The sequence below is a fragment of the Ambystoma mexicanum genome, chromosome 7q, assembly GCF_040938575.1.
Source record: "Ambystoma mexicanum isolate Mex_15411 chromosome 7q, UKY_AmexF1_1, whole genome shotgun sequence".
Classification (NCBI taxonomy): Eukaryota; Metazoa; Chordata; class Amphibia; order Caudata; family Ambystomatidae; genus Ambystoma; species Ambystoma mexicanum.
The window spans coordinates 787,955,145-787,983,043 of record NC_090941.1 but is presented as its reverse complement, the minus strand read 5'-3'; the positions used below and the strand labels follow the sequence as shown (position 1 = coordinate 787,983,043).

General features: G+C 47.3%; 1 protein-coding gene across 3 annotated transcripts in view; it reads left to right on the top strand.

Moving 5' to 3' along the window:
* DYNC2H1 (dynein cytoplasmic 2 heavy chain 1) overlaps positions 1–27,899 on the top strand; it is a 3,314,293-nt gene that overhangs the window by 2,106,365 nt on the left and 1,180,029 nt on the right. For all 3 annotated transcript variants that reach the window (XM_069639013.1, XM_069639012.1, XM_069639011.1), the window contains exon 58: positions 23,892–24,015. In XM_069639013.1, the coding sequence (XP_069495114.1) occupies positions 23,892–24,015 (124 nt within the window). The remainder of the gene's footprint in view (positions 1–23,891; positions 24,016–27,899) is intronic.

The following is a 27,899-nucleotide window of genomic DNA, read 5'->3' as shown; positions in this document are numbered from 1 at the left end:
GGCGGGGGGTGTTGCCTTCCATCTTACCCACCCATCACTACTCTTCCTTCAAAAGCCTGTTTTGCAAGTTGGTCATCTCTCCCATCCCCACCCTGACTATTGCTACCATCTTCCGGCCTCCTGGCACCACCACCCTGTTCCTCTTGGAATCGGCTGATTTTTGCCCTTGCTTACTTTCATCCACCTCCAACCTCCTCCTCCTCCTGGGTGATTTCAACATCAAAGTGGACTCTCCTGACTCTTCATCCACTCTCTTCACTGACCTCTGCACCTCTCTTTCCCTCTCCATTCTCCCTTCTGGGCCAACCCACTCAGCTGGACACACTCTGGACGCCCTCGTACACCCTGACCTCTTTCCCTCCCCTCCACTAGTCACCCCTCTCTCCTGCTCAGACTATTCTCTCCTCTCCTCCCACCTGGGTCCCTTTGGCCCTCTGACCGCCCCCAAAATGCCCCACCATCTGTGTTCACTAACATCCACCCGATGAAACAAGTGTCAAATGCTTCCTTCGCTTCCACCTTCATTCCCCCTCATCCCCTACCTCTGATACTACCCCTGACTCTGCTCTCAGCAACCTCCACCTTTCCATCACCAATACCCTTGACATTCTTTCCCCAGTCATTAGGATCCGCCTAAAACCTGCCTCTAAGTGTAACACCTGGTACGACTTTAAACTTGCGGCCCTGAAACGAAAGTGCAGGGCGGCAGAACGGAAGTGGCAAACTTCAGGCTCACCCTCTGACAAACTGGCCTGCTGCCTGCTCCAAAGGCAATACAAACCCTCCATCCGTGCCATATAAAAGAACCCACATTCAGTCACAGGTTTCCGGTGCATCCAGCAACACGGCTGAACTTTTCAAGATCTGCAGGGAACTAGCCAACCCGCCTGCAGTCTCCTCCTCCCCTTCTCCTTCCCAGGGCCTCTGCAACACACTTCGCACCAAAACTCAGGACCTGTTGAACACCCTTGCTAGCCTACCTCCGATCCCTTCCCTCAACCCCCTTGCCTCCCATGGCCCCTCACCCTCTCCATCACACCTGAAGAAGTTACCAGAGTTGTCCACTCCTTGAAGGTCTCTCCTAAACCAGTTTCCCCTTGCTCATCCAGAACCATCAAGGATAACATTGTCTCTCTTGCAAAGATAACATTGTCTCTCTTGCACTCACTGATTTCTGCAATCACTCTTTGGACACTGGATCTTTCCCCCCATCCCTTAAGCACTCCCTTGTGCGCCCACTCCTGATATAAAACCTTCAGCAGACCCTACCTGCCCTGCCAACTACCGCCCTATTTCCATCACCTCCTTCCTGGGGAAGCTGTTGGAGAAGTTGGCATTGCCCCAACTCAACTCACACACCAAACTTGTTGATGGTCTCCACGATCATCAATCTGGATTCCGAGCATTCAGAGGCACGGAAACTGCTCTTCTGAACACCTGTGAAGAACTGATTGCATCCCTGGATTCCAACTCGCCTGCTGTCCTCATCCTTCTCAATCTCTCCTCTGCCTTGGACACATTCAACCATTCCATCCTCATACAAAAGCTCCACGATTCCCTTGGTATCTCGGAACAGGCACTGGGCTGGCTGATATCGTTCCTTACTGACCGCTCTTCCGAAGTCATCTTGGGCACATTCTCCTCTCCCACTTCCTTCTCCGCCTGTGGTCTTCCCCAGGGTTCTAGCCTCTCCCTCTTTAACATCTACCTTGCCCTGCTTGCACACCTCATCTCCTCGTTCAACTTCCAGTGTTAAGCAGATAACACACAGCTCTTTTAAAACTTTCTGCTGACCCTCTTGCACCCTCCATCATCCCTGACTGCCTACCTGCCATCCAGTCCTGGTGCACCTCCAACGATATCTGCCTCAACGCCTGTAAAACTGAGATCCTTCCCATTGGGACCCCTGTTCCTCAGGAACTCTCCCTTTTCTCACTTTCCCCAAAGGCTCAATCCTACACGAGCCCTGGGTCTCTCTAGGCTTGACTATTGCAGCAGCCTCCTCCTGAATCTACCGTCTTCCACTCTGCGACCCCTCCAGCTAATCCAGAATAGGGCTGTGAGATGTATCCTTGGCCATAAGCCTAGGGACCGCATCTCTCCTGCCTTAAAAAGTCTTCATTGGCTCCCAGTTGTTGAACAGATTAACTTCAAATCCCTCTGAATCATCCACGAGGCTGTCTGGGCCCGGGGACCACACTATCTTCAACTTTATCTTACTAAATACTCTCCTGCTAGACCTCTTCGTTCCTCTGGCACCAACTTTGTGTGTAAAGCGCTTTGCTAAACAGAGAGGGTAGGTGGTCGATTGCTTTCCTCTGCTGGCTCCCTCCTACAGAACAGCCTCCCCCTGCCTCTGTGCCTTGAACAGGACTTTCATAAATCCTGAAACCTCCTCAAGACCTTCCTCTTCACATCCTCTTTCCCTTCTTCTCTTCTCTGCTAATCATACAGTTGCTGAGATTGGTGTTAGGGGCATTATGTATCCTTGGGGTGCCTGACCTCCCAAACCCAATCTGCCCAGGTCCCGTCTACCCTCAGCACTTGCCTTGGCACACCTTCCGCCTTGGAGGTTTGCACTCACTCCTAACATGGCCACTGGCCATGTAGCACTCAGCAATCCAAGCACTTCAACTGTGCTCACCCATGAGCCCGGACTCCCCAGCACTTACGCCCTGTCCCTTTTTCCTTGCTGCACTTGCACTCTGAATACTCACAAGGCATAATAGGTTTGTTCCTTTCTCCTTTCCCCTCCACTGCTCTTATTAATGATTGTGTTTTGTAATGTATCTCACTCCCTTGGTCCCTCCCCTCGCCCTGTGAGCGATTTGAAACTGTATTTTACTTGCCATTTAAGCGCTTACAAGCAAACAATAAATCTAATCAAAGAACACAAAGGAGGTTGGGAAAAGGCCTCTCTGTCCCTGCTCTAAGAGGATTTCCCTACTTAAAACCAAAAACTAAGGATCTGTCCATGGCAGGATGTCTAAATCAAAACCGTCCTTGTGGCCAAACATTCTATCCTGATCCTCACACTACAAATCAACTTGTAAGGTGAAAAGGGGAATGTCTTTAGCCTGGTGATTGCAAAAATAGTTCATAAAGAAAAATAGAACAGTTCCAACATAAACGTTCTCCAAGGTAAAACAGCCCTTGGTTTCAGAGGGCGATTCCCTTCCCCTGGTTTCTTCCTTAATTTCCAACATATTCTTGGTATAACAGTTCTTTATATTTGTCGTGGTTCACAACAATCCTGTTAGCTGAAAAGATACTGAGTTTTGTAGTTCCTTCTTTGAAAAGTTTTTCTCATTCAGCGAACACAGTTCCTATCCTTTCTTGGGACTTCCTGTAGGTTTGCAACTGCCTGATATACTACTCTTCCAGGACAACTTATGCACTTGTGATTTGCCTGGTATACTGCCCTGCCAGGACTACTTATGCACTGTTGATTTGCCTGTTATACTCACCTGTCAGAATTTCTTAAGCACTTGTAACTGCTTGGTTTACTCGCCTGCCAGGACTTCTTATATTCACAGGTAACCATTCCTCTTTCAATTCCATAATCATATATCTTCTCGGCTATTGTACATCTGATTGATTCAACGCTTCTTCTGGGTTCCCCCGATATTGGTTTCCCATGCATTCATATATGGCTGGGGGCTGTATTTGTAGTCGGTTTCCATAATTTGCAACCCATCTCTTTAATGCATCTTTTGAATGGATTGTGTCCTCCCACGTATTCCTCATCCAGCTGCTTTGGAATTTGTTTTGAAGCAGAGGGTGATGTGCATTATGTGGTAGACTCAATGTCCCTCAAAGGCTTTCATCTCAGAGTTGACTTCCTCGTCGGTATATGTAGCGCACGCAGCGCCCATTGACTTCAGTTCTGTTTTTCCGTGCGATAGCATTCACTTCGAGAATTACAGCTTGCTTCGTATTTTGTGAGAAAACTTTGTTCGAGACTATGTCCTCGTTTTCAGATCCTTTAACCCTGAAGACCAGGTTCAAGAAGTGCTACAACTGTGGTGCCCAGATGTTACTCACGGACTCCCATCGGGTGTGTCTGTGGTGCCTTGGCATCGAACATGAATTAGCAGACAGTCAATCCTGTAAGTCGATTATCGGTAAGGCTCTTAAAGAGCCTAAAGGGAAACTAGTGACCGGTAGGACCCCTCCTAAATCCCAGTTCGATTATTTAATCAAAAATAAGATCATCCGACGAGTTGAGAAGAGATCAAAGAAACGACCACGCTCCAGGAGTGGGTCACACTATTCCTCCTCATCTTCGAGGTAGTCGAAGAAAAGGCATTCTAGATCGCCTTCTTCGAGTTTATTTGATTCCTCTCCAGAGAGAAGTATAACCTGTCCAACTAAATCCTCTACTCTGGCTGAGCGGGAACATTTCAGGCAGGAAATGTTGAAAATCTTAGAGAGAGAGGCTCCAACCCCCTCGAAGGAAAAGGTAAAATACCATGCTCCTGTTGAGCGCATAAGGCAGACAAGGAAAAGCAAAAGACTACCCCTGCGTGCCCTCGAGCCCGGGTCTTAAGTCTGAGACCCTCGAGATCCTTCCAAATATCGTCACAACGAGAAATCATCAGAGACTCCTTTGAGTCGACAGAAAAGCCATTGAGGACATAGACGCCTTTTGCATAGACACCGAAAAAAAAAAGTTGTCAACACCATTAGTGTCGATGTCACGGACGCCTATGTCGAAACCATCGACACCTTTAACTTCACAACCTAAAGAGATTCAGAAATCATCCAAGCCTTTTCCGAAAAATAACTTTTTCAAGTCTTTATCATCAATCTATGAGGATTACGAACCCTAATACAATAACACTCCACCATTTGGGTTGCAACTGGACACACCTAACGTTTCAGAAAGTTTTATTTCTGAAGAATCCAGACTTAAAAGATCTGTATGAGAATCTGCAAACTGCTTGTGTGGTTGGCACCTCAACGGAAATGGAATTTGGCAAGCCAGATCTAGCAGATCATGCTGATGCCTCTTCTAGGTACCTGATGACTAGAGTAATTGAATTCATGGGATGGAGCAGGCCTGCTCGACCGTTTGAGCAAGATGACATAATGGATATTCTGGACAAAGGTCCACAAAAGTTCCCATTCTTCCTTTTCAGGTAGCTATCCCGAAAAGGGGCGTGGCTAATTGGGAGGTTCCTGAGTCCATTCCAGCAGTGAACAAAAACTTTACCAAAAATACAGGCCATCCAGTAGCGACCCTAGCTACCTGTCAAAACACCCTGCGCCTGAAAGCCTAGTTGTTCAGACAACGACACTGACCTCACTGCAAACTGCATACCCTACCATCCCACCGGATAGGGATGATAAGCGTTTTGAAGCTTGGGCAAGAAAGGCCTTTTCTGCCGGAAGCATGGGGCTCAAATCTGCAAATGTCACTTGCACTTTAGCAAAATTCACATTCACCCTGTGGGACTGTTGGCTATGGCGGCTGACCATATTCCTGAAGGGGAAGAGAGAGACGGCTTCCTGAGCATTGTAAGAGATGATGTGCGAGTCTCTACAATCAGGACTGGACTCAGCTGACTGTATCAGAAGAGCCATGGCGGCAAGCACAGTAATAAACAGGTTGTGTGGTTGAGGAAGTCATGGTTTGCGCCGGACGTGCAGGCCAGGCTCCTCAACATGCCCTTTGATGGCACCCAACTGTTTGGCAGAAAGGCTGATGAAAACCTACTGAAGCGGCAGCCAAATCCATTGGAGCTGCCATCGGACAACAACTATCCTCTCATCCCAGTGGATCATCTTGGAGGGGTAAGTCCTTTCGTTTCTACTCATTTGGAAGTGCGCGAGGACTGTCAAGTCAAAGGGGCCAAAGAAGATTCCCTCGTGGTGGATGCAGCAGAGTTGCTAGGCCCGTCCAAGCAACGGCTACTTTACCATCGGCCGCTGCTTCAGCTGCCTCAAAACCTCTCTGAAGCCTTAACCCACAAGACCCCGGTTGGGGGCAGACTCTCACTGCATCTGCAAGAATGGCAGGTTATTACTTCAGATGCATGGGCGTTGTAAACCGTACCCCAGGGCTACTGCCTCCCCTTTCTAAAAAGGCCTCTGGACTATCCACCGGGCAGCCACTCATTCAAAGTTCCAGACCCATCCCTAGTGCAGGAAATGTTGAGCCTGATAGAGAAAGGTGCTACAGAACCATTACCTGTAGCCGAGATGAACAAAGGGTGGCACTCTCCCTATTTCCTAATCCCTGATAAGGATGGAGGATTGAGACCCATCTTGCACTTGAGATACTTGAAGAAGTTCCTCAAAGGACAAGTTCAAAATGGTCACACCTTCTTGGATCCTTCAGGCCCTCCAGCTCCAGGATTGGATGGTGGTGTTCAACCTTCAGGATGCTTACTTTCATGTGCTCATTCATCACAAGCATAGAAAGTACCTGACGTTCGCCGTTGGCATCTCTCATGATCAGTTTCTAGTTCTGCCATTCGGACGGACCTCTGCCCCTGGGGTTTTCACCAAGCTGTTGGCGATGGTGCTGCGAATCTCAGGAGAGGGGGGATTCTATCTACCCCTACCTGGCTGATTGGCTGTTCAGGGCACGTTCTCCCAAACAAGTTCTGGAACATCTCAGCATCATCTGCCACTCTCTCCACAGACTGCGCTTCTCCCTCAATTACAAGAAGTCCCACATGATACCATCTCAAAGACTCCAGTTCGTCAGAGCAGTCTTGGATGCATCCTTGTGAAAAGCCTCGCCACCAGAGGCGAGGGCTCAACACATTCAGCAGATGGTGACCAGATTCCAGAGTGCCCATCGTCTTCCGGCCTTCGACTTTTTGAGGTTGCTCTGCCTCATGGCATCCTGCAATTTCCTGGTGCCAAAGGATCACCTGAGAATGAGGTGCTGGTCCTCAACATCATCCAGCTCCTCCACCATCTACCACCGCATCGCCACTGAACTCCACCCGGAGCCCCGGCTCCGCACACGGACATGGCTACTACGGCTACCGGCACTGACGAGAATGGCAAATTTGTGCCAGCTGACTGGGAATCCACACACGCGGACGAGCCCATAGGGCCTTCCTTACTGCACGAAGTTGGATCCTTTCATTCCATGATGTCCAGGGCCTCTGAACTGTTTCAGTTAGTACCCAAAGAAACTAAGAAAGAAGTGTTCCTGTACCAGCGGTGCAAGTTCAGAAGAAACACCATCATGTCTGTTCCTTTCCTGGGTGATATCTGGGAAGAGGGCATGGCACTAATGAAGAACCCAAGTATGGCCCCACCCTCGCGTGACAGATTGGAGAAAAAGTACAGAGTACAAGATTCAGCTCCCAGAGGCTTAAGATCTCAGCCTTCGCCCGACTCAGTGGTCTCAGCCGCTGCCAGGAATCGCTCAGCATTCAGGACCAGGAGGGGAAGAAGCTGGACGCAATGGGCAAGAGAATAATCTACACAGCAGCCTCTACCATCAAGGCATCTAATGCCCTCGCCATTTTGTCCTGTTATTGCAGGGAACTATGGTACAAACTGGGACTCATTCTAGATTTCCTGCGCGAGGACAAGAAGGCCGAGGCACTGGAACAATTTCAAGAAGGGGATGTGGCCTCAGACCACGCCATTACAGCGGCGGTGGACATCACGGACACGGGATTCTGCCAGATGGGGAACGTGGTGTCCCTTCGTCGACAAGGGTGGTTGAAGGCAACACACTTCCACCAGGACGTTCAGGCTAAGGTGCTGGATATGCCGTTCGACGGTATGACCCTCTTCAGGCCGTCACCGAGTCTGTACAAGCCATAAAGACTGACGCATGCACCCTGGGAACCCTGCAACAACATCCGCTGTCTCCCTTTCATTCGTCCAGAGGAAAGCCTGGCAGATATTCCAAGGGATATACTACCCCGTACCGACAGCCTTCACGCTCTGCCACTCAAGAAGCATACAGGGGTCACTCCCAAGGCAGCAGAGGGCGGTGTTGGCGCCGCCCAAAGGGCTGGGCCCGACCCACAAACAGGCCTGAACCGGCCGTGACATCGTGCCCCGACGTATGCACCCCAGTGGGGGGCTGGCTGGCGAAGTTCGCCAGTGCGTGGAAGATCACCAGCGACAGATGTGTGCTGGATGCTCTCGGAAAAGGGCACGCCTTAGAATTCCAACGCCAGTGTCCTCGTATTCCACTGGTGCTGCGGCAAGAACAACATGGCCCACAGCAAGAGGTGCGTGCCATGTTACAGAAGGGGGCGATAGAACACGTTCCCCAGCACCTTCGGGCTCCGGAGTATATTCCAGATACTTTCTGCCTCAAAAGAAAACAGGGGGTTGGAGGCCAATCTTGCATCTGCGTCGGCTCAACAAGTACTTAAATTCCCAAAAGTTCTGGATGGTCACGTTGCTCAGCCAGCTGGAGGAAGGAGATTTTCTGACGTTGTTGGATCTGGACGACACCTACTTCCACATCCCCATTCACAAAAAACACTGTAAATTCCTACGATTTGTGGTTCGGGGTCAGCACTACCAGTTCAAGGCTCTGACATTTGGCCTAAAATCGGCTATGAGGGTCTTTACAAAGTTCTTGGCTCTGGTGGCAGCACATCCTCTTCTGCAGGGCATCCACGTATACCCTTACCTGGACGATTGGCTTGTGCGATCCTGCTCACATGCGCTGGCGAGAAAGCACACATTGAGGACTGTACATCTGCTTACGGAGTTGGGGTTCTCCATAAACTATCCAAAGTCCTGCTTGACCCAATCTCAGAACGTGCTGCTTCTCGGTGCCCGACTCAACACAGTAATGTGTTTGGCGTCCCCCTCGGAGGACAGGTTGGTGGCCATACAAGGGAAAGTACAGCGCTGGTCATCGACGCAGACAGCACCGATGCGGGCTGTTAGGTAGAATTCTCTTATAAGGCTCATTTCCCAAACCTAGTGAGTCCCCCAGCAGCTTTGCTGGATTTTTGGGGTTTGTTTTTTTCTCCTCCTAAGATTGAGACTCTCTTACTCCCACTCTTAGGCATGATTTGAGGTATGTCTTTGACTTTGTATGTGCTTATGGGCTATGGGGTCTTTTACTCCATAGGGTATCATCTGTTTTTCATGTGTGTTACACAGCAGCCTCACTGCAGTAACACAGGGGTAATTCGATTGCCCCTGGGTCTGTTTTCGAGGGGGCACTGTCCCGTCCCCCCTCGTTGAATTTCTGGCTGGTGGCAGTGGTTACCATGCAAATTATTCCACCAGAATATTCTCTATGGGATTTTCCCATTGATTTTAAACACACCACTTTTTGGTGCAATGTTAAAGATACCGCTGGTTTATTTATTTAATATTAAATCACCGGTTGGGTCTTTTTGCCAGTACTCGATTCTAAAATGGCGTTTGTGTCCGTCTCTGTAACTCTGAACAAGGTCGAGCCCTTTGTTCCACTATTTTGGCGGGCTTCTCCACAGAAGCCCTCCAAATGGTGCCACTCTGTCTGGGTTGCACAGGGAAGGGTGGAGGGGGAATTGGCACCCTGGACTGCGTTGCCTTAGCAACCCAAGTCGCACTCTACTCTGATTGGCCCAGTGGTGTGCCGCCCGGCTCACCACTTAGCATGTGTGATTGACAGCTAGGCTGATGAATGGGGATTTTTCTGCATAAAAGCAGGGCCTTTTGGACTGGAACTTCAGAAGTCGCCACAGGACCTAAGAATCCGAAGAGGGACAAAGCTGAGCCATCTGCAACGATGACACCACCGGTGAAGCCCTGCTGCAGCTACCTCACCACTTTTCTGACGACAAGAGAAGATCTTCTGCTGGACGAGTCTTCTTCCTCTGATCTGGTGGGACCAACCAGTTCACCCTTTTCGCCTTCCAAAGATGGCCGTTGGTCGAATTGCCCGTGCCAAGCACCCCGGCGGCCGGATAGCCAAGCTCACCACTTTTGACCGCGAATAAAAGGACCGCACCTTTTAATCGGGAACTCCGCGGCTGGTTTCATCCCTGTGCAGTGCAACGTCTCCACGTTTCCTCCTTGACGAGATCTTCTCCTCCCCTGGTCAGAACCTTGAACCTCAACCACTGCCAGGAACAACTGCCCTCGCTGGAGCTTCCTTTCTCTTAAGGTACTGTGTCCTGCCTGGCCTCCCCTTTCTACAGAGTGCTAAAGGTGACCCTTAAATCCTTGGCTTCTAAAATGGGTTGGCTCCAGGCCTTCTAACTATATCTTTTGACTCACCCCAACCTCTTTTGAACACTCTGCAAAGACTTTCAGTACACTTTAAAACGTGTGATCCTGGGCATATTTCGCTTTGCTCCATTTAAAGTGGGCCTGGCCTATGAACTTTGGCTCTACAGTATAACCTGCCTTTCTCCCCTTTCTCTGAACTCTTAAAAGTGTTGGGAACTGTTTTATTTTTATGCTCTGCCTTTTTCTCTCCCGTTAACTATGTTATCAGAGTTCCATCTTGGTTAAGCGCTCACTTCTGTCTTAACAAATAGTTGTGCTTTAACCCTAACTTGTCCGGTAGTTATCAAGGGAGGTGTGTATACTTACTTACCTGACTGTGTTTTAGATTACTTTTCATTGAGAGTGCTAGTGTATTACCTAAAGTGTGTTTTAAATAAATAACTCTATACTTTTTATACAAAGCTCTGGTCAGTGTTTGTTTGCTCTACTGTGTTTTGGCCCTATTGTGTATACTCTGTATACTGCCCTGCTCTTCTTGAGAGAAGTCTGACTGCTCAGCCACAGCTACCGGGTAAACCTGGGTGGTGCAGATTGCTACCAATTGGGTTTACTGCTGCTCCTGTAGTCTTAATTTTTTTGCAGTTTTCCCCAAGGGAACTGCACAGGAATCTGCCGAACACGGGCCATCAAGTCGCTGCTGGGTATGATGTTCTCCTTCATCAGCCTCGTCCGCCTCTGCAGACTTCAGATGAGGTCTCTCCAGGAGTTCTTGGATGCCAGGTGGATGCAAGTATCGGGGACCTTTACGGACAAGATCTCCTTCAATGAGGAGTTCCGTCAGGCGATACAGTGGTGGGGTGTACGGCCGCATCTCATCCAGGGGACTCAGTTTTAAGTCTTGCTTTTCCAGGAGACAGTAACCACAGACACCTCTCTAGAAGGCTGGGGATCCCACACCGGACAGTTGCACGCCAGAGGCCTCTGGTAATTGGAAGAAAAGGGCCTCCACATCAATGTCCTGGAACTCCGGGCCATATTCTAGGCCCTCAAGTCTTTTCTGCGGTCGTTGAAGGGCAAGGTGGTGAGTGTTAGGCAGAAACCTGTGCAGTTCCCTTGGGGAACACTGCAAAAGATTTAAGACTACAGGTATAGCAGTAAACCCACTTGGTAGCAGTCTGCACCACCCAGATTTACCTGGTAGCTGTGGCTGAGCAGTCAGACTTCCCTCAAGAAGAGTTAGGCAGTATGCAAAGTATACACAATATGTACTCAGGCACAATAGCACAAGCAAACACTGACCAGAGCTTGGTTTCAAAAGTATATAGTTATTTATTTTTAAGAACACACAAATTGAAAACACTCTAGCAAAATATAATAAAACACTCCAAACACAGTTATATGGAAAGCAGTCCCAATCCTTATTCCTATCTAGACAACTCTAGGTTAACACCACATAATTAAAACAGAGGTGAGTGCTTAACGTTAGATGACACTCTAGTAGGTTAAAGAAGGGAGGGGAAAAAGAGCAGAATTAGGATAAACACACCACTCTAAGGTCAAGAACGCTTTCGGTAAGCTCAAAGAAGCACAAAGTCACAGGTGAGCAAAAAGTCACTAAGCAGGGCCCACTCTTAGAGCAGACAGAGCGAAAACGTGCCCAAGATCACACAGTTGGTAGGGATTCAGAGTCTTGCAAAAGAGTTCGGAAAAGAGTTAGAGAGGCTCAGAAAGTTTAGCCAAAGTGTCCCAGGCAATCCCAGGATCGAAAGCCGAGGGCTAAAACTACCTCGTACAGTCGGTGGCAAGGGAAGCCAGGCGGAACACGGTACCTTAACGGAAAGGATCCTCCAGCGGGGGCAGTTGTTCCAGGCAGTGGCAGCAAGGCTCGACGTCGGTCAGGGGAGAAGAAGATCTCGCTGAAGAGCAGAAGAAGAAGGTCGTTGCACTGCCCGGGAAGAAACCAGCCGCGGAGTCCTCCGGTTAAAGGGTTGTACCGACTTTCGCGGTGGGGGTAAAAGTGGTGGGGTTCCGGTTGCCGGGGTGCTTGGCACTGGCAAGGCGGCCACGGGATACCTCAAAGAACGGAAAGAAGGTGAAAACTGGTTGTCCCCACCAGTCAAGGGAAGGAGCCACTCCGTTAAGAGTTCTCCTCGGTCGTCGGGAAAAGTGGTGAGATGGTTCAGCAGGGCTCCACCGGCGGTGTCGTCGTAGCAGATCAGCTCAGCTCGTCCCTCGTCGGATTCTTAGGTCCTGTGGCGACTTCTGAAGTTCCAGTCCCCAAAGCCCTGCTTTTATGCAGCAAACGCCCATTCACCCAGCCTAGCTGTCACTCAAACATGCTAAGTGGTGAGCCGGCCGGCTCACCACTTGGGCCAATCAGGATGGAGTGCGACTTGAGTTACCAAGGTAACTCAGTCCAGGGTGCCTAAATCCCCCTCCACCCCTCCTAAGTACCCCAGACAGAGTGGCACCACTTTGGAGGGCTTCTGTGGAGAAGCCCGCCAAAAGTGGGACAAAGGGCTCCACTTTGGGTCAGAGTTACAGAGGCGAACGCCACCGCCATTTTAGTATCAAGTTTTGGCAAAAAATCCCCACCGGAGTTATAATAATAAATATATAAACCGGCGGTATGTTTAAGGCTACCGTAAATAAATAATTAAATGTGTTAGCCTAAAACAATGGGAAATCCCATAGGAAAATATTCGCGGTCGAATATAAAAAGTAGTTTCCACTGCCACCAGCCAAAACTCGATCAGGGGGGACGGAGACGTGCCCCCGCGACTAACAGACCCTGGGGCAATCGAATTGCCCCAGCCAGTACGTCCACAATATGATGGTTTGTACTGGTTCTGTTCAGGATTTAAGACTAGTAAAGTCTTTGGTGACTTTACATGCCCTGGGAGACAGTAGTCAGTCCCAGGGTATGGAGTCTATGTTGGGGAGTCCCTAGGACACCCCTGGGTTACGACACAGAGGGTGCTGTGTAACCCACATCCAAAAAATACATGAGGCCCTATGGAGTAAAAGACCCCATAGCCCATCCAACACAAGGTTTAACCAAGAAAACACACTTCAACATGCCCAAGAGTGAGGGTAAAAGAGTCTCACTCTTGGCAGGAGAAAAAAAAGAAACCCTAGAAATCCAGCAAAGCTGCTGGGGGACTCACTAGGTAGGGAAATTCAGCCTAAACAGAGAATTCTCCCTAACAGTGAGGATCTTCACAGACAACACCTCCACCATGTTCTACATCTGGAAGCCAGGAGGGACCCGCTCGCCGGCACTCTCTAAGGAGGCCCAGGACCTGTGGCACTGGGCCATTCGTTAGGACATGTTACTCGTCCCTTTTCACCTGGCGGCGTCAAGAACATCATTGTAGACTTGCTCAGCAGGGAGCTGCGTTCTTGCCAAAAGTGGGAACTTTGCCAGGACCAGGTGGACCTTCTGTTCGACAAATGGGGCCAACCCCAAATCAATCTATTTGTGACGGCAGCAAACTCCAAGTGCCAGAAGTACGGCAGCAGGTTACCTCAGCTGAGAAGCATGGGGGACGCGTTCTCTTTCCCATGGGAGGGACAGTTCCTGTATGCTTTTCTTCCTTTTCCACTCCTCCTACGTGTGATCAACACACTCAGACAGTGCCACTGCAGGATAATACTCATTGCCCCAACGTGGTCGCAACAAATCTGGTGCCCGGACCTGCTGCATCTGTCAGACCTTCTCACCAGAGCGGGGGAGGGGGGCGATTCTGCACCACGACCCAGAGTTGCTGAACCTGAGGGCATGACTCCTGCAGCCCTAGAGTTTGGAGGTTATGCTTTAACCACGGAATGCAAGGACATCTTGGCCAGGGCCAGAGCCTCGTCAACGTTGAAGTGCTATGGCCATAAATGGAAGCGCTTCTCTGTGTGGTGTCAGACTCAGAAGATTACCCCACTGTGTGTAACAGCCCGACAACTTCTACCATACTTGCTTTCCTTGGCCAAGGCGTGATTGGCTCATACCTCTATCAAGGTGCATCTCGCCGCCATATTCAGGCACACCAGGTCTCCAGATAGACCTTCGCTGTGGTCGCACAGACTTGTCAATGAGTTCCTCAAGGGACTCTTCTGGACTTTTCCGCCGGTGAAGGCTCCTGCCCCTGTTTGGGAGCTCAGTGTAGTGCTAACTAAGCTCATGGGAGCTCCTTTTGTACCTGTGCATCTAATCACGCTCAAGTTTCTCTCGTGGAAGATGTCCTTCCTCTTGGCTATCACATCGGCCAGGCGGGTTGGGGAGATCCAGGCCCTGTCTTGCAAGAAGCCTTACTTTTCTTTCCATACTTCAAGGGTGGTAGTGTGTACGCACCCCACCTTTAAGCCAAAGGTACCATCAGAATTCCACCTGAACAAACCTTTGGTATTACCTGTCTTGTTCCAGAATCTATCGTCGCCAGTCGGAAAGGGCCTTGCACTTGCCGAACGTTGCTTGTGCCTTGAATTTCTACGTGGCACGTATGAAGAATTTTCAGAAGACTTCTTAGTTGTTCGTCAACTATGGACCTGTAAATCAAGGAAAGGCTTCTGTCTCCAGGTGGCTCTCCGGCTTCACTGCGTTGATGGTGATTCCAGGGAGGAGTCCTGAGTCGCACAATCAGTGTTCCAGAGGTGAGTATTTATTGCTTCTATTGAGCTTTGCCACCTCCCGTGGTTGTGTATATGTACTGCTGTGTAATTGTTGTTCATGAGCATGTGAATCCATGCTAGACCTCATGCTGGAGAAGGTTTAAGTTACTTACCTGTAACTATTGTTCTCCATCATGGGTCTGGCATGGATTCACATGCGAACCCTCCCTCGTTCCCTCTGTGGCACTTCTTGTTTCATACAGCTACTTTACGTGCTTACCAAATCTGAAGCCACTACGGCTGGAGAGTTAGGGAGAGGACAGTCATTGGATGCAGGCAATCTGACCCAGAGGACAGTGATTGGGTTAGAGGAGAAATGCAGTTTTAAAGTGAAAGGGAAATCCTTTTTTCATTTACTGAGGATTCCCAGCTTGATGACAGGGAATATTCATGAGCATGTGAATCCATGCCAGACCCATGCTGCAGAACAATAGTTGCAGGTAAGTAAACCCCTGGTAACTTTCTTTCGACTGAATGTTCTTTGCCCGTATTCCTCATCACCTCTTTCAACCTACCCCGCTGTAGAGTTTCCAGGCATTACACTTTACGCTCTTTGAGAGTTTGGTAATGTCCATAATTAACTGATGCTGGTTATTCTACATGAGGAAGGTGTAAAAACAGAACTGAAGCCAAAAGGCACTGTGCGTGCTAGATATTCCGACGATGATATCGACTCCGAGCATGAAACCCTTGAGGGACATCGAGTGGACCACATCGACGCATAGCGCCCTCTGCCAAATTTAATTTTTTCGAAGCAGCTGAAGCTAGAGGATATTTATCATAAGATGAGAAATACGTGGGAGGAACATCCAGTCGAAAGAACATTACCAGGGGTAAGTAACTTGTTCTTCTCTGTGGCTTCAAAGTTCACAGTTTGTATTTGGCCCGGTCCCCGAAATACCCCTGGGTGCCCACTTTCCTCGAGTTGACTCACCGGCTCTGTGTGGCGTCTTCGGTCCTCTTTGTGCTTACCCGGCCAATCTTTGCTACCCACTCTCCACTCTGGATTGCTTTCATGTCTTTCCAGCTTCTCTTGCGGCTCCGCTCCAGCACGCCTGTCTTGCTTCAAGTCCCAGTAGGTGAAACACTGCCTTCTCCCATTCACAAACGCCCAGGAATCTTCCCTTGGCTCCTGGCGTGTCTGCAACACGTCCTGCGTGTAGCATTCCTCTGCCTCTCTGTTGGCAAAACCCGTGTCCGCCACAACAGTTCGTGCTTCCAAGCCTCGCAGAGAGGCTCAACTTCTCCCAAGCAGCAGCTTTTTGTAGTTGCTCTTCTCTCTTTAAATGTCCCTGTTGGAACAAACTCCCAGATATGCCAGAGGGCCACTAGGAGTTTGTAGACTCTCAGAAAGCCCGACACTTTCAACAGGACAAATGGAGGACTCAGTCAACGGCACGTTCAAGCTGCGGTTTATTACAAACAAAACCAACAGGGATCAGCACAGGGACAGAAGAAATCCATGGACATCTCAGCTTCTCCTGGCTTGCAGGCCAGTTTTGTACCCTAATGACGTCAGTGTGATGCAACAACCTGGGCCCTTCTCCAGAACCACTGGATTGGATACTGAGTAATAGACCGCCTATAGTGGACACTATACACATTAGTCTACTGGCCCTCGCTTGTCAGGTGGCTAGCTTGGTCCATCCCCAAGTCACTATCTATAACAATGTTGCAGTGTGAGGGTCTTACCATTGGTTCTTGCCCGTTGCTACCCACCCGTAGGATACTAACCTGTGATTGGCTAGAGCTGATGTTTCAGGCCTGGGATCCGCAAAGTTTCTCAGGTCTTGGTGTACTTTTTCAAGGTTATAAGAATGACTATGTGTCTGCATTGTAACTTATTTGTACCACCTTAGGCTATGAGAGTGCTCGTTCGCTCTGTGCAACACTTGTTTCCCATTGTAGCATCTTTGTTGCGGTCCTCTGTCTGGTGGCTTGAGATCGGCTCCCTTTCCTAGCACCGGTCGCTGTCCATTGTCTCCGTCACCTGGGTCACGTGTTGGGAGACTGTGACATGGAGCTGTGCAGCTCTGAATTATGAGGAGTTATTTGTATTTTCTTCAGCTGGTGCTACTGTCATTCAGGGAATGGAATGTCATCCGTATCTTGTGGCCTTGGCAGTGGGCCCTGTCTCACACGTTTTCACCCTCTGTCCAGCCTGAATTCAGCTCAACTCTTGCTGAGAGACCTGTGGCCTGCTGTAGTTTTCCTAAACCATAATGCAGCTTCTACAATGTTCATACTATTCTACATAAGTTAGTCACACTTGGTTCTGTCAGGTCCCATAGGTGCTCCTGCAGTTCCATAAGGTTTTTCGCATGTAAGCAACTGCAAGCTCTGTTCAGTATCTCTTGCTTCTTGCGGTATCTGCGTTGCTGCATTTAGCTAATGGCAAAATAATAAAAGCAATGACAGTATGTATATGTATCTGTCCTCTAACTATAGAACTGTACGCTTGTGTTCTTCGTGTATTCGAGTGCGTGTTTGTGTCCCAAAGTGCGAATGGCACGTGTGCTTCATGTCTAACGCTGCTAAGTCGTGGTGTCTCTATCGATGTCAGCAACATGGCTTTGTGGCACTTTAATCGATATTGTCAATTGAGGTTTCTTTAGTGGCAGTCTGGGGCTCCGCATCCACCCTTGGGTAGATTTATACCGCACCTGGCCTATAGGGCTAGCTGAGTGGGTATCTTTCGACATACTTGTCAACCATAGGAGCACTGGTAATCGGTCAGAAATAGAATTGATGATCGCGGCGCCTCCTGGCCTTCTTTCGTGTTATGTATTTTATAGGAGGGGGAGGAGGGGGCAGACTTCCCTATCCCTCTTCATCCCGAACACAGGTGCATTTTCAAAACAATTTGCACGTTCATTGAGCTTGAGGCTCTGTATCATTACACTCTTCCTCCTTGTCCCAGTACTTGAGTAATTGTGGGAGATAGTCCACTGCTGTAAACTGATGCAGATTACTTGGGGAATTACTTACAATGATTTCAAATGATGAGACAGTTCTACATGGATGACAATAAGAATGGGAAAAGTCAATCTTGGAGCTTTTACCCTCTATTTCAGAGATGTAAGTTTGGCCTAAAGGGTTTTGCTAAAAGGTTTCTCTATTTTCCCTACAAGGAGGTATAGATGCATGGCAATAGGCCATTAGGGTATTGGGCATCAGGTGGTATTCTTCATGGGCAAATGGGGGATACCATGCCTCATCCAACGAAGTCTTGACATCTCCCAGGAGGCTGTCTCAGCCCATGTGATCCTCCCTCATTTAGCCACCCCCAGGGTCAGGATTAGGTAATGGCTGAAGTCCCCTGGCCACATGCGAGGAGGTTACAACTGAGGGATCTGTGAAAACTCTATTGGATTCATCACAGGATGCAGTGGTATCTTCTGAAGTGGTGAAAGCCCAATAGTTGCTGAAGGATGTCACTTATTTTCCAGTAGGAGTTCCTATTCATGGACCTCTGTTGTAAGTTCCCTTTGTGTCTATTTCTTAGGCTGTCTGAATACTCAATTTGTGGATCTTTCAGTCGGTGTTTATCATCAAGTAAGAGCTGATAATCCATAATAATATTTTGATTCATGTGCAAGTCCAGAAAATGGAAATGCAATACAGCGGCAATCAACTATAAAAACAAGTGTGAACTGAACTTCTGGGCCCTCCTTTGTGCCCAAAGTACTATACAAAAATAGTCTGATCTAAGCTTCTGGGCCCACCCTCCTGCAGTAAAACAGGCTACCCTAACACTTTCTTGATCATGATGGACATGTCAGTGCATTAACAACCCAGATCTGTGAAATCACATTCTCAACTGTATTTCCCTACCTAGATCGAAAACCAGTAATAACAATCAATGAATGGATAAACTAATTCATCTGTTCTGCCCTCTCTCTTCGACAATGATTACTATATGGAAGTAATCGCAGTTGAATCTGGCCCTACTATGTTTTTTATTAACTTTTTTTTGATAAATTGTAACGCTCTGTTGATTTTTATGCAAATGTATGTATTTGTTTACTCGTAAGTCCCATCCACTTTCTTCTATGCACATGCGACATCGACCACAATGGGAAATGGCGAGGAGCATGTTGCGCAGCAGCATTTTAATTAAAAAGAAATCTGCAAGGTGCATATACCTCTGGAGCACACCCTCCACACAGACGCTCAATGCGTATGCTCCTTGGCATACCACTGTTAGCCTGCAGCACTAACAGGGATTCTCGAGGAACGAGGAGCCATGTTTGTTCCATTTCACAAGATAACATTTATGGGGGCCCTCTTTCACATGGTGGTAGTGGTCAGACCAACCAATCCAAGAGTATACTTGCTGTGGCTTCTGGCTACATGGGGATCATGTCGTCCGCCTGGACCTGCATGGCATCAACTGGATGGGAACTGGCAGAGTGTGCAGAGACATTCCAAATGCCTACAGGACAGTTCTTGAATTTTACAAGGTTATTCAAGGTATTGGCAGCCAAATGGAGCTCCATTCCAGGCGAGCCTCCAACTACATCAATTCTTAATGCCATACTGACCATAGGCACTGAGAGACGTACAATGTCATGGTTATACGTGGCACTGTTAGACAGTGAAACCCCACCCTGTCTGAAGGTGCAAGAGAAATGGGAAAGGGATATTGGAGAGATGTTTGTAAGGCAGATCCCTTTTGTGCCAATACAAATAATCCAAAGAGCCAAACATGAGTTGCACGAGATATGAGATAAACAAAAATGTATTGTGAATGCCAGGGACGGGAAATATCTAACAGACATTCAAAATCAATCTGTCAAAATGGCAGGTTAAATAGCATTTTCAGAGAGGAAAAGCTAAGCAATGTGACAACTTTTTTATTGTTCATTGGCTGGTGTGATCATCAATATAGGTGACTCTATTCGTTTTTGAACTTACTAGCTCTATTTTAACCACGTGATAAAAGTGACGTGCTCACTGATTAGCTTATGTACAGTGAAATAATTTCAGTTCTCACATGCTGCGATTGGACAGAAGCATTAGACACATATATCAGTTAGAACTAATTTACAATTGGTTGCTCCAGGAGGAGTAGAAGTGGAGTGAACGATTACAGACATTTTGACCAATCATCATTGTGCGATGTGACAGTGTGACACATAAAATATAACCCTTTAGAGAAACGTCCTATTTACCTCAGTGGTTGGCACTGTCGTACTGCTCCTTTGTGAACTGCTTACCATTGGTTCATGTTGCAACTCCATTGTTGGAAAAACTACTTGCACCCTTCCTGTTCTCATGAGTTTGTCTGACCTGCCTTTGACCTTATATGCTGGGACTTAACTGCCTGCAAGCTTTTCTCTTTCGTATAGGTTCAAATGAGTATGTATTTACATGCATAGTGTCACGATCCCAGTAAAGGCACAAGGCATGTGTGTGTTAGGACCAGGGATACATCCTCCCATGGCAATGTAGGGAGAAGGTGGACTTGCAAGGCGGTTGGCTGGGACAGGGGTTTGATGAGAGCTGCATTCACCCACACCAACATGGCTGCCAAGAAAGAACCCATTATGAAACTTAAGATCACCCCCGGGAGACCCAAAGATCTGATATCTCTGGTGGTCTAGTGTTGACAGGGCGCGGCCCGAGGCTATAAAACCAAGCCCCGGCCTACACCCTGTGCTTAGCATTTTGTCTGCTACCTACCAGAGCAGTGTAATGCTTACTGCTCCGGTTCTTCCACGTGCGATGTACGGCCAGACTTATTTACAGCCATACTCACCTGAAGACCGAAGGCATCATCGTAGGATTTCCACTTTAAGCTTCTGTCCTGATACTCACCTGGATCTTAGTTCGAACTCACCTGCAGCTACACAGACCCGATAACTTCATCGTAAGAGTTTGTTTCAAGTTTCTGTTCTCAGAACCGCATCCGATCAAGGTCCACAGCAACCGCAGCTCCTGAAAATGAGAAAGCAGAGAAAGACAATAGTAAGAGTGACTGAATTTAACAGTTAATTCCCACCTGAGTTCTCAGTTTACCACAAACTAACCTGAACAGGTGTTCAGCCACCTTGCTCCTTCTTTCGCGTTGCGGCAATTCCAGCAAAGACATTCCGCAAGTTCCGTACCTGGGGAGGAGAAAGAAAGAGTCTAATTAGAGCATCTCACCATTCAGAAGGAGAGAACAGTATGAAAACAGGCAGCACCCTGCGCCTCAAGCTGCCAAAGCTCCAGAGCAGCATTCTACAAAGACTTTCCTTCATACCTCCAGCATCCAGTGTGTCGCAGTCGACCTGGACCACTACTCTCAGTGAAGCAACTGGTGTCTGATGCTTACCTGATATCTCCGGCCTGCCTTATTTGTCCAAATACGGTGCGCACCAGCATCAGTGCGCCAGCCAGCCTACCTAGAGGGAAACAAGAGGGAGGTGGGGGGAGAAAGCTGGGGAACATGTACTGAATATCTGTATTTACTTACCTTTAGGTCTCATCCAGACCCCCTAGCACATCTTACCAGGGACTCCAAGTCCCTCCCAACCTCACTGTTTCCTGGGTTTTGATTCACCAGCGGACCAGTGGGGAAAGCAGTGGCTAGGGCATTCATCATAGCAGAGTTATCCAGTGGGGGCAATGTTTCGGAACAGTCCAGGCCAGGCCCTCCTGCAGGGCACCCAAGGTAAACGTTACACACATAGGTGTTCGTGCAATGTACGTTGACCCTAAAAGTCATAGGGTGTGATTTATGTGTGAGCTGTTATACTGTTTACTAGATCTCAAGGAGTCTCAGTGTATGGGCAATGATGTTTGTGTAATATGTGGCTTTCCTGAGTTGTCCCCATCACCTCTATATTTACATGGTGTGCATTAAGTTTATTAATGCTCAATTGGGACTACTTTGTGGATTATGTGCGTTGCATAACTGTTTGTCACAGAGACTTCTGCAAGTGCTAGTTACCCTACAGGGAGCAGTGTTGTGTTGTGATTGTTCTAGCTCTGGGACCATGCTTCTTCATGTGTTGTTGCTTGGCTCTGCCAACATATGACCATCATTAAGTTGTATTTAGTTATTCTGCCTAAGGACATAGATGTGGGAAATTGACATACCTGAGTTGCGTTAACCAATCAGTGTACAGTGTCTTGTCCTTAAACTCTGTGGTCCAGTATCTTTTCTTGTTTAGTTTGTGTGACTTCACCCAGGTTATAAGGCGAGACTGTTGTTACACTATGAACTCAGTTGTTATACTAATTGTGTTCTCTTTGAACAGCTATACATTACCTTATTTATTTATTGTATGTATGCGTGTGTTTGACAGATATCCTTTATTAGAGTGTTTCCTTTAGGTTATTTTAGGCAGGGAAAACCTTGTCGAGGTAGGGATAGTGATGCGTTTATACAACCTTCTAATTTTATAAAATGGCATTTGTTGAAGAAACTTCACAAAGTTGCCTGCCTCACATTTCTGACCCCTCACACACCTGAGAAACTTAGGTCCCTCCAAGGTGCTCATGATGGACAACCACTATGACCCTGCCCTGATAGACTCAGAAGAAGGGTTTGGGAATGCTAATGTGAGTGGACCACATCCCCTGAATCTGAAATTGGAGCAACGCCGTGGCATCTTGGCATCTTTTGGGTCCTACCATAAGTGTGATTTGTATTATGGAGACCAGACTGAAGTAGTGCCAGAGTTTGCCGGCTCTTAACTGATGCCTGCACGGTCCACTAGCTCATGACCATCCTTGAAACTAAGATATCAGAGGTGCCACTATGTTGCTCTTTGGGTTAAGACTAACAAAACGAGCAATGGTAGTCTGGCACACAAACCAGCATACGTGCCTTCTATCTTCATGAATATTGCTCAGAAACACTAGTTCCTTTTGACACCCTCTTTCTATCTTCTCGCCCAGCCTCCTGGAGTATGGAGATTAAGATGCCTTTGGCACCTTACATTTTTCCCTATGGTTCCTCCTGACAGGAATCCAAGAAGTTGGACAGACAGAGGTGCAAGATGTCCACATCCAGCAGTCTGTCAAAGCGACTGGCACCCTGACACACCACACCTCTGCTCTATGGGATGTGGACCGTGAGGTGGTATGGATCCTCCTTCCTGATGTCGGCAGGGTGCTTACAAACCAATAATATGTAAGGAAAATGAGACAGCTTAACAAATTCTCAAGACAGCATTGGATACCAATGACTACAAGGCCAGGTCATTAGACTGTGTGGCGATAATTCACAGCTTCTTCTTGATGTGTAAATCTAACTTCATCCAGTATGTACAGATAAAACTGTTCACTGTGGTGTATGAAGTCATCAATATTTTTGTAGCAAAGCAAACAAAATCATTACACAATTCAAGGCTGCTGGAGCCACCACTAAATCCCTGGATCTGTTGGCACTCTCCACTTCATGTTTGTCTGATGGCATGGGCTGTTACTAACCCTAACCCTAGCCCTTCATGTAGAAGGCTAAGGACAGCAAAAAAGCAACCACAATTATTTTCATCATCAAGGGCAAACTCTCAATTTCATAACCCAGCAAAAAAAGTCTATGTGGCCCGCCCTTACTCTAACATGACTTTCCTGTGGGTGGTAGGGTGGGTTAGGTTGTTCACCAAGAAACAAGAAATGGTAACGAGTTACATCAAACTAACCGGTCCTCCAGATCATTTCCCAAGTCTATAGTCTTACAAACTCTGACTCCCTCCCCGTTTGCCTCTGCCTCCAAGGCAAGTACTCTATATGTGCTTAACTGAACTCTTCACCACTCTCACGCCCTCTTAAGTCTAAGCCTTGCTGTTCAGTCACAGTACCCAGGTAGAGTTTTGCTAAACATTAATGTGTGTCCCTTTTCACCAGAATAGGGTGGGCTCTCAGAATCTGTTCTCAGAGCTGATTTTGAAAATCCATCTCAACAGCGGTCGATAGTTTTCTGAACCTGACTGTGCCCGAGGCGCATATCATAAAATGAGGAATCTGCAGGAGGAATCATTCAAATGCATTCATTTTAAGTGTATTTTTGATGTCCTTTAAACATTACATTATTTGCAATATTTAATGAATCTACTTATCTTTAATTACAGCTTCCTTGCTAAGAGAGGAGTTAGAGAAGACATAGCAACCTTTGATGTCAGAAATATCTCAAAAGAAATACGGGCAAGTGTAGAAGAACTTCTCACACAGAACAAAGCCTCTTTTGAACCAAAGGTAACAGATTGGTAGCCCCACTGTTTTGCTATACATGTAACTGTCACTTCATAATGTGTTTTTTTGCATTGATACTGCCATGTTACACATTTCACATTGTTCCCAGGTTCAGAGTTGCTTTAAATGTTTTGTGTTTCTTCTAAGCACCAATCTGCTTTCATGAAAGAATACTGAAGTGATGGTGGGTTAGTTGTTTCAGACTAGGATCCCTTCACCATTCGACTGCAGGATGTCTTTGGTGTTACGTTAATAAAGTTCAGCGTTTAGACAGGACACTACGCCATTAGGATTATCTTCTACACCGATGTTGTTTTTCACTGTCCAGTACGATTAACACCTCCTACTACTCAACAGGATGATCAGATTATAAGTCTAATTCAGGAAGCTTGTGAGAGGCAGCCTGTCCAAGAAGAAACATAGACTAACGCACCTTAGCAAGCCAATCCTAGAAAGTCATGTTGCTATCCCATTGGCGTATCATCACTATCTGTAGGACTCAATGAGTTTCCTAGTAGCAAAAATATAAATGGAAAGTGCCATATGGGATAGTGATGACACTTTTAATGTCATCAAGGAGCTGGCAGAAGTTGTGGCAGAGTTACATTGTCAGGATGTGAGTTTTCTAATGGCATTCTTCCTCCCTCAGTTTCCCTATTTTTTAAAAAGAATGTGCTGCATTATGTCTAATCCCAAGGTGGGTTTTGTTAGGGCTAAATTTCCCTTAGCTATAGAGTCCCCCAGCAGCTTTGCTGGATTTGAAGGGTTTATTTCTCTTTGCCTGCTAAGAGTAAGACTCTTTTTCCCACTCTTAGGCATCTTTGCTATGTGTGTTCTAGGCTATTTTTGTGTTTAATGCCTGTGGGATCTTTTCTCTTACCCATAGGAACCATCTTTATGCACATGTGTTACACAGCACCCTCCGTGCAGTGACACAGGGGTGTCGTAGCGACCGCCAAACATAGACTCCATTCCCTGGGACTGACTACTGTCTCCCAGGGCATGTAAAGTCCCCATTGACTTTACTAGTCAATCTCTATGACCTAAATCAGTACACCCCATCTTAATATGGAAGTACTGGAAGGGGTTCATAGTTTTTCCCCTATGTTCATTTTCGAGAGGGTACCTTAAGGTCCCCCTCTACAAAGTTTCTGGCTGGTGGCAGTGGTTACTACCTTTTTATATTCGACCGCAAATATTTTCCTATGGGATTTTCCCATTGTTCATGGCTAATACTTTTAATGACAGCCTCTAACATACCGCCGGTTTATTTTATTATTAACTTTACTCCGGTAGGTTTTATTTGCCAGAACTTTGATAAAACTTCTTTCTCGAGTCTTACTCTATTTTTCTAACCCAGGTCGGTGATCCTTTGTTCGCTCTTTTGGCGGGCTTCTGTCCAGAAGCCCTCCTTTTGGCGCCTCTGAGTCTGGGGTGGGTCTGTTGTTTGGGAGGGGGAGTAGAACCCCTGGACAGAGTTGCCACAGCAACTCAGGTCGCACTCTAACCTGATAGGCTGGAGGGTCTCCCGCCAAGATGACCACTCCATTGTGTGAGTGACAGCTAGGCTGTATGAATGGGTCTCTTTCTGCATAAAAGCAGGTTCCTGAGGACTGGAAGAGCAAGACGTTGCCACTGGAACTACGGAACCGAAGGGGGGAGAAGCCAGAGCCATCTTCAGCATCTATTCCACCGGTGAAGCACTGCCGGATCATCTCACCACTTTTCTTCCACACGACGAGATGAGATCTTCAGCGAAAGAGCCTCCTTCCCTTGAGCTGGTGAGGTCAACCAGTTCACTAATTGCTTCCTCGGACCTGCCTTGGTTGAATCGACAGTGGCCAGCACTTGGAGACCGGATAGCCAGCCAGCTTTCGATCCGGACCGCGATTAAAAGGAGCATACCTCGTTAAACTTCGTTTGGCAGCACCGCGGCTGGTTTCATCCCTGGGTAGTGCAGCGACTTGAACCTTCCTCCACGACGAGAGCCTCTCTTCCTCTGTTGGATCCCTCGACCTGCTGGAACTACCAGGAACAACCGCCACCGCAGGAGCCACTTCTTCACGTTTAAGGTACAATATTCCGCCAAGCCGCCCTTTTTCTGTGGTAGCCCTAAAGGTGTTTTGAATCCTTTAACTACTTGTGGGGTCGACCGTCCTCTCTCTTAACATTGTCTTTCGCCTCGCATCTACCTCTTCAACAATTTTCTACTAAAGACTTGACTGCAGCTACTAGAACATTTTTGCTCCTAAGCTCCTGGTCCTGTACCACTGACTCTGGCTCAGGCCTATTGACTCTGGCTGATTTGTTAGATCTGCTCTCACTAGATTAGTTTTCAATGAGAAATGTGTGGATGCACCTAAATCTTCTAAACCCCTCTTCCTTCCTACTGTTTTAACTTGTGGAGTGCCATTTTGCTCAGTTTCCATTCACTTATCTTTTGGCTAAAGTGTTACTGTGCATTACTTGTCCACAAAACTTCAGGGAAGTGTTGCTAGGGGGTATCTGAAGTTATTTCGGTTTAACTTGTGTTTTCCCTCCCTTTCGGTACATTGTTAGAGTGCCATTTCTAGTTGGCTTTCACTGTGCCATTTTGCTCAGTTTTCACTCTACCGCAAACTTATCTATCATTGAATAGGGAGTTGTATATGCTTTTCTTTTGACTAAACTTAACTTACTTTATTAACTGTGATCTATGTGTTGAGTAAGTGTATAAAATAAATATATATTCTCTTTTGAATACAAAACTTTGGTCAGTGTTTCCTTGCTCCATAGTACTGTACTACCTATTGTGTCAACCCTGAATACTGCTCATCTCCCTCTTGAGATAAGTCTGACTGCTCAGCCACAGCTACCAACTAAATCTTTGTGGTACAGACTGATACCAAAGGGGATTTATTGCTCTCACCTGTAGTCCTAATCTGGGGTAGTGCTCCCTAAGGGAACTGCCCTGGATTCTGCCTAACACTGGTGTACAGCGGTGAGGATAAAAGTATTGGACTGACATTTTAGTGTGTTACTAGTGCCTTGGTGCAACTAACCACAAGGTTAACAATCACAAAAAGTCATTTTAACAAAAGTCAAAAATGGAAAGTTATAGTCAGGAGACCCTCCTTGCAAAAACTGCTGATTATCTTAAAGATTTGTGCAGACATAAAGGTCTTCCTGTCAAAGGCAAGAAAACAGAAATGATTGATAGACTGTTAGAGAAACAAAGTCTGGGTAGTGGTTCTGTAGGCCCTACTACTCCAGCAAATGTGGCAAACAGTAATGAGGATAATGTTGAAAATGTTATTATTGAGACAGATGAGGAATAGGAGGATAACTATGTCACCCCCTCTGGTCCTCTGCCTGCTCAAGGGCCTCAACCTGTAGCTACTGGACCCTTACCAGGTCCCACTTAAATCCTGAATTTATATCTCTAGAAAAAATGAGACTTGGGCTTGAATTCAAAAGAATTAGTGCCCAAACTGAACAGAGGCATCAAGAACTAAGGCTCAAAGAAATGGAGCTCAACCATGAGCTTGAGATGAAGAAATTGTCTTTGGAAAATGCTTCTCTCCCCGAATCCTCTAGATCTTCCAGTCCAAAAAGATCCCGGATGCCTAAAGAGATTTGTGGGTATGTATGAACCTAAGTTGGATGTGTTAGATTGGCTTGCTATGTTTAAATACAATCATGGGCTCCAGGATATCACAGGGAATCAGTTGATCCCCTGGCTATTCTCTAGGCTCCCTCCTGTTGCATCTGATGTGGTAATGGAGTTGGGGGAGGTGGATAGGATGGACTATGAATGTGTAAAGCTAGCTCTGATAGCTAGATTTGGGAAGACTCCTTCCCAGTACCTTAAGAGGTTTAGGACCCACAAAAAGCATGATAGTACCCCT